Consider the following 11,139-nt stretch of genomic DNA (forward strand, 5'->3'; position numbering starts at 1 on the left):
TGCATGTCTTTGCGCATGCTTCTTTGTTTAGTGTGCAAATATTGCTCTGAGGAAGATCCTGAGTAAAAAATGTTGGCTTGTAGGAGACGTATATTATAAGTTTTAATAGGTACTGCAGATTGCCCTCCTGAGTAAATGGACATGCCCACTTACACCCTCTCCCCATAAATATTCTCAGAATATTTGCTCTTTTTGCCAATTTGATGGATGAAAAACGATTTTTCATTGTTTTAATTTTCATTTACCTGGTAACTGAGTTTGAGCATATTTTCATTTGATGGTTGACTATGCATTTCCCCCCCGTGATTTATATAAAATAACAAATCAGGAACTCTTCTAGCACACAGTGGTTTCTTAGCTTTTTGGAAATTGTATATTAACTTTTACTATTCTTTTCAGGTCACTCAGCCAAAGGAGCTCAGAAATGGAGTATATTAACAAATACAGACAGCTTGAAGCACAAGTATTTGATATGTATGGCAGTGATCAACCAACCCGTGGGTCAGGTAAACAAGTATCTTTAAGTATGTTAAACATGATACATGAATGCTTCACACCTTAAAAAAATTAAGTTCTTAAAAATCTTTAAGAAATATAGCATTTTGGTCAAAGTAAGGAATCAGAATTTTGGGATGAGTGTATGATAGATTGTAAAACATTGATTTTTTTCTACCTTGAATATAGTATCTAATAGACTCTTCTTTGGAAGGTGAATAGTGGTCAATTACCTTACTATTAATTAAAACTACTTAAAATTTTTATTTAAAACCTTATTACAGGATTTTTTTTACAATAAACATATTAAAATAAAAATTTAAACTGTAGAAATGTATGAAATGAAAAGTAAAAGGACCTTAAATCCCCCTACCCAAGGGTACAACTGTTCAGAGTTTGAAGTAATTTAGTTACTTTCTATGAGTATGAAGTTTCTTTTCCTGAGCTATCTTATTAGCATCAGGCTCTATACATATAATAGAAGTTACATTTTGGGTTTTTTTTGCTTTATAAAATGTTATCCATTAGAAACTCCTGCCAGTTCAGCTGAGAAACTGCCTCCTCCTGTCCTTCCATACCGTGTACATGTGCTCAGACCAAAGGATATAAGTTGGGGTTGGAGTAACATTTTCTTTTTCTTGTTTAGCCTTTTTAAAAATTAGAAAATACAGTCCATACATAATAGTATATTAATCTTTGGGATTATTTTGGGCTTCTTGACGATATCGATTGGTATCTTTCACCAGTTCTGGAAAATTCTGAGCCATTATCCATGCCCCACTCTCTCATTTAGTTTTGTATTTTTCACTGTTGGTTACTATGCTGTATTCTGGTTAATTTATCATTATTTATCTTTCACCTTAAGGCAAAAGCAGCCCTCAGTTCTTTGCTTTCTTACTCTCTATGTTCTTGTTGTATTGCAGACTTTGGCCTGCTGTCTCCTTACTGTCTCATCAACCCTTCAGTTCTGTTATGTTTGTGTATTTCATCTAGTATCTCTAGTTGCTCTCCAGAGGGAGATTTGTCTGAACAACCAAGTACATTATTATCAGAGGCGATAGTTCAAAATGTGTGTGCCCTTTGACCCACTTTCTACTATGCTACATAAAAGAATGTTTATTGTATCGTTGCTTTTCTGTGGGAGGTCTTAGAAGTCTCTTAAATGTCAGACTGGCGACTTTATCTGTTTGGTAGAGTACTGTGCAACTTCAATAGAAGCATGAAATAACCACATGTGTGATTGTGGAAAGACATCCATCATCTAATATTTCCATCTGGGGAAGCATATTAGTTACTTTACAGATGACTCTCTGTCATGTGATCCTTCCTGTTATGCCCACGTGCTGGTCCTGGGCATGTGCACAAACCCAGCACACATGGCATGCTGGTCCTGGAGCACACCGTATGGGACTGCCGCTGTCTGGAAGTAGCTAGGTTAAGTGAATATCTGCAATTTACAATGTCTGTTCTCGTCACTTTTGATTTAGATTCATATTTGAAACTATTCTTTGCTTTCTTCATCCATGGTGTTTTAATATGTTTGGACCTTTTTGCTGGGCAGTCATGTAAGCTACAGCTTTGGCTACAGCTGGAGGATTCATTCAGCCACCAGTATTCATCAGAATGTGTGCTGGGGATTGTATGAGGCAGTGAGAATATGACAAGAAAGACCTGGACCCTCCTGTTCCAGAGATTAGCATTTAATTGCATAGCTACACAAATGAATGCTTTTGGAGATAAGTGCTCTAACAGCTCTGTGATGGCATGAAACAAGGATTTCTGATTTGGACTGGGGATCGGGAACACAATTGTTGAGCTGAAGGATGGTAGAAGTTACCTAGGCTGCGTGGGGGGATCTGGGTGGATGGAGAGATGTGTGCAGAGGCTTTGTGATGGGAGAAGGCCTGGTGTTCCAGCCCTGCAAGAGGGCCCGGTATTGCTGGGGAGTAGAGATGGGTTTGGGGGCGCTGGGTCAGCTATAGGCTAAATAATAGCCCCCCAAAGAGGCCCATATCCTAATCCCCAGAACCTGTGAATATGTTACCTTTATGGTATAAAGGACTTTGCAGATGTAAGTTAGGGATCCTGAGATGGAAGAGTATTCAGATGGGCCCAGTGTAATCACAGAGTGTTTGTACGAGGGAGGCAAGAGGATAATGAGTCAGTAGTAGGACATATGACGACGGAAGCCAAGGGTTGGAGTGATGTGAGGAAGGAGCCGTGAGCCTAGGAATGCAGGCATCTTCCAGAAACTGAAGAGCCTGGCAGTGGATTCTTCCCCACAGAGCCTCCAGAAGGAACCAGCCGTGTCAACACCTTGATGCAGAAGTGTGAGAGAATCAGTGTGCATTAAGCCACTGAGTTTGTGGTAATATGTTACAGCAGTGATAGAATACTGATGCAGCTGCTCTGGCTGAGGTTAGGTGAGATGAACAAGACCAATAACAGAGCCTAGGGGCCCTAACTAAGAATTTACTTAATACCCAGAGCTATTAAAGGTTCTAAATTTTTCTTGGGATGAGTGTGAAGAGAGGAGGGAGGTGTCATGTGATTAGACGTGTGTTTTAAAAAGGGCACTGTGGTCATATTTTTGAGAATGGATTGGAGGGGGCCAGAGCGGACCTGAGGAGAACAGGAGGAATTTCCCAAGTTTAGAGGGACTTAGTGGTGCCTGGGATCAGGGTGACAGCAGTGGAGGTGGAGAGCAGGCTGAGGGACGAATGGGACAGGACTTGGACAGGACTTGATGATGTGCTGGATGGGATGGTGGAGGAGAAGGGGCCACGGCAGGCAGGGGAGGTGCTGCCCATGTTTTGAAGTGCCAAAGTGCCTTTGGAGCATTGAAGAGGTGAGATCAGGTTATCACAAGTGTATTGAGTGCATGCGTGCACACACTTCTTATATACCCGTGTACAGATATGTGTCTGTATATGCACACATATAGACATGGAGCTGTTTCTATGACTATTTATATTAAAACCATGAGATCACAACGATACCTCTAATTCTAGACCAGCGCCACAGGTTTCAACACGAACATTTTATTATATACGGTTATAAAATACTTTGATTTGAAATACTTTTGATTTTGGTGTGATATAGGTGTTATTTCATTTGTAAATGTTAAAAAAAAATTGTTTCTAAGTAGAAATGCAAGGACACACATTCAGTGAATTTATATAGATTACATTAGATTCATTTTATATGGGCCGGCCCGGTGGCGCACTGGAGAGTGCGCCGCTTGGGAGTGTGGCGGCGCTCCCGCCGAGGGTTCGGATCCCATGCGGTGACCGGCTCCTGCTCACTGGCTGAGCGCTGTGCCGGCGCAGCACCGAGGGTTGCGATCCCGTTGCCGGTTCCCGGTACGGGCACGACACCGAGGGTTGCGATCCCGTTACCGGTCAGTAAAAAAAAGACAAAAAGGAAAAAAAAAAGATTCATTTTATATAATGTAAATCATTTTTTAAAAAAATTGGGGCCGGCCTGGTGGTGCACTCGGTAGAGTGCGGCGCTTGGGAGTGTGGCGGCGCTCCCGCCAAGGGTTTGGATCCCATATAGAGACCGGTCCGCTCACTGGTTGAGCGCGGTGCAGGCGCGACACTGAGGGTTGCGATCCCGTTGCTGGTCATGAAAAAAAGACAAAAAAAAAAAAAAAAAATTGAGATTTAATAGCATTGGTAAAAGAAATCTTTCCTAAAAGTATGGGCCTGCCTCCAGATTGTGGACCTCCTACGGGGTTCTGTTGCTTTCACATGACACTTTCGAATTTGTCCTGAGATAGTGTCTTTAGGTTGTGATTAAATGCCACAGTGCCACATTCTTCTTAATTTGGTGATGAGAATATAACAAATAAGAAAGACCTGTACCCTTCTGTTACAGAGAGGGTTAGTGGTTGTTTTCATTCTGTTTAGCTTTTCTTCTGGTTTCAAGAGAATGGCCTATGTGGAATGTAAATAACTGAATGGGAAACATGACTCTCCTGCCAAGTTAAGTTTAATTTTGTATTCAGAATACTGAGCATATTGGGAGAAAGTAATATGTAATTATCTATTTTGAAGACTTAATTTTATGGTTAAATCAGTAAAGCAGCAATTAAACTTATTTTCTGTAATGTATTACTTCTAGATTTTAAGATAAGAAACATTGTTATGTTCTCCATGCAAGCTGACATAATACTCATCAGTTAAAATTTGTTACATACTTTTTGGAACCACTAATTGCTGAACTTTTTGGTTAGATTTTATATTTAGTTGCTAATGATATGGTGGGGCATCTCAGTGAAGAGAACTTGCGATTTATGGTTACCAGTTTTTCCCAATTCATGTGAAATATTTTAATGTTAATAATCTAGGATAAAGAGATAACAGGAAAATAAGAATTGTATATTTTGGGGTTGAGGTATTTCTCATGCCACTTTTGGATTTTACTTTGTCATATGTAATTTGTTGATTTGCCCCTTAATTGTGCATGATGCTTTTCCTCTTATTTTGTGGCTCATACACAGATAAAAGAGCCATACAGCAATGAACATCTCTGCTGTTTGGTTTTCTGTTCGCCCTTTGGCAGTGTACGTGGAGGCAGGACTCGATTTGTGCTGGGTCTGCTTCAGCCAGTGACCTAAAAACGTCAGCTTGTGTTTTGTGTTACATGGAGAAGGGCTATAGTTGAGACAGTACAGTTAGGACTTTTGGCATTTTTTTCTTGTAAAATTTCTGTATTTAAGTAGCAACCTTCAAAATGCATGTAATCAAGTAACAATGTAAGTCACGTCAACATTATCAACATAACAGGGCTCGTTTAGCAGCACGGTGAATCAGGGCTTAGAGTCTCTTAGCAAAAAAAACGTAGCTGCCTTGTTTTTTGTCTTTCTAAAAGAATCTTTGTCACCTTCTCTCTCCTTTGAACACTTCTTCCCTCAGGTTCTCACTCCGGCTCTGTCTCCAGCTGCCTGTCCCTCTGTCTCCATGCTGTGTCTGGCTCAGGGCCCCTTCCTCTCAGTCTGTCCTAAGTCACCAGGGTTGTGTGGATTCTCCTTCCTTTCGTGTATTACTTTTAAGAAAGCCTTGGTGTACCAGTTGGGAAAAGGAGACGGCATCAGTTATGGTCTTAAGAGCTGAGAGGAGTAATGGAAAGAAAGCAAGATGTGAGGATGGAAAGGAAGCCCCTGTTTTAGTGAGCTTGGCAGTTGTTAGTGAGGTTGATTAGCAGATCAGAAAGCTGCGTGGGGCAGGACTTAAGAGAACTTTCCCCTGAGTCAGTAGCCACTAACGCCTTAAGAAGAACACTGTTGCCCACAAAAAAGCTGTTTTTGCTTTGAGAGATTATAACAAATCTGGCTCCTCTGGTAAGATTGAGAACACATACTTATACATCTTGATTCAAATATAGGAAAGTAACCATATTTTGACAATATATTATTAGACTAATTGTGAAAGTGAGACTATGTTGGGAAGATGTAGGAGAGCAAAAGAAAAGCTCACTGCGTGTTTATCAGGCAGAGAGGGCCGATGGTAGTACACAGAGGGAGAGGGTGTTGGACAGAACCAAAGGGTTGGGAGAAAGAAGAAGGATGGGTTGTAGCAGGGGAGGTACCCAGAGAGTGGGTGAGCATGGTGCTGAATTTGGGAGAGAGACAGGGAGGCTTAAGAATTTATTTATTTTGGAAATAAAATTTATTTCCTGGTGAAAGTTTGTATGCAATGAACTTTGGTAATTTGTTACTTTAAGTAATAACCAGAGGGCCCGCTCGTGGCTCACTCGGGAGAGTGTGGTGCTGATAACACCAAGGCCACGGGTTCGGATCCCATATAGGGATGGCCGGTTTGCTCACTGGCTGAGCGTGGTGCTGACAACACCAAGTCAAGGGTTAAGATCCCCTTACCGGTCATCTTTAAAAAAAAAAAAAAAGATAAGTAATAACCAGAGGGCCCGCTCGTGGCTCACTCGGGAGAGTGTGGTGCTGATAACACCAAGGCCACGGGTTCGGATCCCATATAGGGATGGCCGGTTTGCTCACTGGCTGAGCGTGGTGCTGACAACACCAAGTCAAGGGTTAAGATCCCCTTACCGGTCATCTTTAAAAAAAAAAAAAAAAAAGATAAGTAATAACCAGAGGTCTAAAATTTGTAGCATAGCCAGAGAGCAGTGCATATATTTATAAGAGGACATTAAATAAGTAATGCTAGTCAGAACACAGCATCAGGCATCTTTAGCAGACTAAAGTTGCCCCTTTTCATGATACCTGTATTTTGAAAGTTGTTTGATTTATTTATTGCTACTATTGATTTATTTTAGTAGCAAGGAATGTCCACTTAAATTTCAGTTTAAGCTAATCATTTTAGTACCATTTAATCACGTGTGAGTGCTGTTTTACAGGTCTGTCATCTTACAAGGTAGTGCTAATCCTACAGTGTTGATGTCTGTGATGGAGGGATATGAGTGTTCTCAGGTGGCTTGTGTACACTGTTAATGATGGGCTGCCAAGGGAAGTTTCTAATTACTCTGCTGGCAATGTTAGCCTGTAGAAAATGTAGTTTTGTGTTTGTGTGTGTGCGCAAATATATACTGGATATGTAGATTAAATTTATCATTGGGTTGTTTACTTCTCTTTTCAGATAAGAAATAGCATCGTATTTGTTTGTTTTTGTCTGATTCCAGGTCCAAGGCCACCTTTGTCTAAATTAAGCAATGTGACATGCATCCCAGAGACAACTTATAAATATCCTGATTTGCCTATAAATCGATGTAAGGAAGAGGTAAAATTATTTTTCCCATACGTAATTTTGCTGAATTGAATAAATGCCTGAGGCCCCACACTTTTGGTTTATAATTTGAGAGTTACCAGCTGAGTACACCTATGGCATGCAAGGCCCTGTGGCAGATACCAAGGAGGTTGTGCTCAGGGGTACATGGAGGTGATTTTGTGTAATCATATTGATTATTTTTCTTTTAACCTATGATTTAATTTGTTTAGTCTTCACCTGAGTACATCTCCTAACATTTAGTTTCTCTGGTCTTTCCTTCCTCTGAAATATCTGTAAATAAACACATGCTGTTCCGCTAGGAGAGCTTCTTATTTAAAGAAACTCACTGCCAGATCTTTTTATGAAGTAAATAACACACCCTCACATTTCCATTGGGTTTTCTTTACAGTGTTGCCCCTTTTTTCTTCTTATTGATTGATTTGATCAATCACTGATAAATCATGATGTATCATTTTATTAACAATGCCAGTTAATATAGACATAGGATGATTAAGTTTATAATTAGCTGCAAGTTATTAAACATGGTTAAAAGTATATGTATTGAAACCTTTATTAACTGTATAGTGGAAAAAGCAGTTACAGATAAAACAAAACTGGAAATGTTCCAAATTTAATTTTTGTTTTTAGGTTAAATCATATCACTTTTTAGAATAGATAACACTTTATTAATTTTTAGAGGTCAACATTCAAATGAATCTGTATTCTCTGACCATATCAATACTGGAAGGATAAGACAGCTTAAATAAGCTTAGGGTGGAGTTGGAGAAGGCATTGGATAGGAATTTTTAAAATGCTTCATATATAGTCTTTAAGTGGAAAAGTGGAAGTTAATTGTTTAAAAATGTGTCTGAAGAATTTCACATGAAAATTTAAAGCCACTTGAGTGTGATAACTTTGTTTTCATGTTTTTCAGTAGAATTACATGCAGGCTCATTACAAAATTTTAACATAATAGAAGTTTAGACTTAGTAAGAAATCCAGTTTGACATTTTCATTTTTATAGAAGAAATTAAGACCCAGCAAGCTTAAGTTAACTTAGCCTGGTTTTTCCATAGCTATTAATAGTTACTGTTCCGTAGGTAGTGGAATCACTTTTAAATGTGGCAATTGTTTGTAGCCTTCTTGCTCTCTTTTGTGATATTTATATGGTTAATTAATAATTAAACTTAATTAATCATTTAATAATTTAACTTAAAGATGAAAGGAAAGTAAACCCTGAAAGTCTTCCTAAGGTAAGTAATATTTAACATCATTGCTAATTTTGTGCCAATTTTGAAAGATAATTAAAAAAAATTGTAGGTTATTTCTTTGATAGCGAGTAATTCTGTGGTGATTATACACGGTGCCACGGGAAGCGGTAAAAGTACACAACTCCCGCAGTATATCTTGGACCATCACATTCAGCACTCTACCTTCTGCAACATTGTGGTCACCCAGCCACGGAAAATAGGGGCCAGCAGCATCGCCAGATGGATCAGTAGAGAGCGCTCTTGGACTCTTGGTGGTTTGGTGGGCTATCAGGTGAGATTCTGAGCGGGAGGGGAAGGGAAAGTGAACTGTCTCTCTCTTTGTTAATTTTTTATTTTATGTAAGTCGATGATAGTATGTGATGATTTTCTGTTGGAAATTAAAATGAAACTAATTGCATATAGATTAGAATGGTGGCATAATTTTAAAAAACAGTGAAACTGATTTTCTTGAAAATAACTTTTGATTTCATTCCCAGTTGAATAGGAAAGAAGTGAGAATAGTCAGGCTCATGGCTTTTATAATTTCATTCTTTTAATTATATCTTTGTAGTCTAGAAGATGTCTTCATATACAATTGTCTGAACATAAAAATGTTAAAGGCAGTATGACTAAATATGTCTTCCCCCCCCCAAAAAAAAAGAAAAAAATCAACTTGAGAACTTCACTTTTAATTTGGACCCATCTTTCGAAATAGAATAATTTTTTATTCTTTCTTACCTTCATTACTGAACATAACCTTTTTGGTAGTTAAATGAGAGCTATTTTAAAACTGAAATTTCTCCTTTCTCTTTTCCTTCCCCAATTTTAGGTAGGCCTAGAGAAAATAGCAACAGAAGATACCAGGTTAATTTATATGACAACGGGAGTCTTGCTTCAGAAAATAGTTAGTGCCAAGAGTTTGATGGAATTCACGCATATCTTCATCGATGAAGTGAGTGCTTATTAAACAAAGCTCTGCTCTTACGTTCATATCCTTATTTTACAGGAGAGCACAATACAAGGTACTGATGTTGGAGGCAGGGTCCAGGTGCACACTGTAGTCAACCTCAGCCTACCCCATCCTATTACCAGGTTCTTGACTCCACTATAGGAAAGAATTCAAGGGCAGACTCATAGTAGAAAGTGAGAACAGGTTTTATGTATCAAATTAAGAGATACAGATTTCACAGAGAGAACGAGGCATAGCTGCAGAGACTGAGTAGGGCCTATACCAAGTTTAACACAAAAGCAAGAAATACACACTTAAAGTTCAATAGTGCAGCCTGGCTCAAGAGAGTGAGCCAGCCACTTGCTGAAAGTAATCTTGATACAAAAAGAAAGAAATACTCTACAGGCAGAGGGCGGGCTGGCTCCAGGAGAGTGAGCAACAGCCCCGCCTTCTGTTGGGATTCAGCTTTGATAGTTTCTGTATCTAATGAATATCCAGTTATGTAACATAGTCTTGCATGTGCTCAGTTGGTCTCGTTTTGGAGCATGTTCATTGGTCAAATCCTGCCACATGCACCAGGCATATTTAAGAATATTCTGTGCTCTCTAGCACCTCTAGTGGAAGGTCATTCAGCTATCAGAGTTGTGTGACCCTTCTCTACTGAGCATGCCCAGCCACTAGATATGCATAAGCCAGCGCCTTATGGTCTCATTTTCCCCATGCTGAAAACAGGTCTAACTGGCAACAGTAACTTTCTTCTAGGGGTGGAATTGGGGGGGGGCGGGGCTGAAACCTTGGGGAATGGCTTGAAACCTGGAGGCATGTCCTTTAACCTGAGCCTAGGGAAACTGAGCACCTCCTATCTCAGTACTGTAAATGTTATCTACTTGTAAAGGGTTATGAAGTACTTTGGTTCTATATCTGCTTATTCTACTTATGAAAGTTAATTTTCTGTTTTTATACTTTTCTTTTGGTTCCAAAATATGGGTGAGGATGTTGAGGACTATGAAGATTCCTTGTTTAGAGCAGGGATTGGCAGGCTATAGCCTTTGGATCAAATTTGGCACCTGTTTTTGTAAAGTTGTACTGGAACACATTTTCACTCATTTGTTTATTGTTTATGGTTTCTGTTGTGCTACAGCAGAGTTGAGTAGTTGCTACAGAGACCATATATCCCACAAGCTGGAAATATTTATTAGCAGGCCTTTTAAAGGAGCCCCTGGTTTAGAGTGTTAGTTACAATCAGACAGGTAAAAGAATTTTAATGGTATGTAGATATTTTCAGCCATGCCACAGATATTTTCCAACTAGTAAATCAAGAACATTAATATCTTTTAAAAATTAATAAAATAAATACAAGATTTTGATCTATTTAAAAAAAATTATATTGTGCAGTGCTGATCATAGTCTTGAGAGATATGATCTGAGTGCCATAATCCCGAATGATCAGAATCCCTGTAGTGTAAAATTCTGAAAATCGCAACCCCAGAAGATCAAAGTCCTGAAAATATAATTCTGGAAAAAAAATAATTTAAAAAATCTTTAAAAAATTATTTACATTTTTTTTTTTTTTTTTGTCTTTTTTTCCGTGTCCGGCAACGGATCGCAACCCTCAGTGTTGCCCCCGTACCGGACCGGGGACCGGCAATGGGATTGCAAGCCCCGGCGTCGCTCCCGCGCCACGCTCCGCCCGCGCGGGCGG

General features: G+C 39.3%; 1 protein-coding gene across 1 annotated transcript in view; it reads left to right on the plus strand.

Moving 5' to 3' along the window:
- Positions 1-406: 406 nt before the first annotated feature.
- The window catches only part of TDRD9 (tudor domain containing 9), a 91,774-nt gene continuing 81,041 nt past the window's right edge, over positions 407-11,139 (plus strand). The window contains exons 1-4 of the mRNA XM_008576632.1: positions 407-506; positions 7,153-7,250; positions 8,559-8,780; positions 9,318-9,440. Coding sequence (XP_008574854.1) covers positions 425-506; positions 7,153-7,250; positions 8,559-8,780; positions 9,318-9,440 — 525 coding nt within the window. The 5' untranslated portion in view covers positions 407-424. The remainder of the gene's footprint in view (positions 507-7,152; positions 7,251-8,558; positions 8,781-9,317; positions 9,441-11,139) is intronic.

Source organism: Galeopterus variegatus, unplaced genomic scaffold (genome assembly GCF_000696425.1).
Source record: "Galeopterus variegatus unplaced genomic scaffold, G_variegatus-3.0.2 Scaffold62, whole genome shotgun sequence".
NCBI lineage: Eukaryota > Metazoa > Chordata > Mammalia > Dermoptera > Cynocephalidae > Galeopterus > Galeopterus variegatus.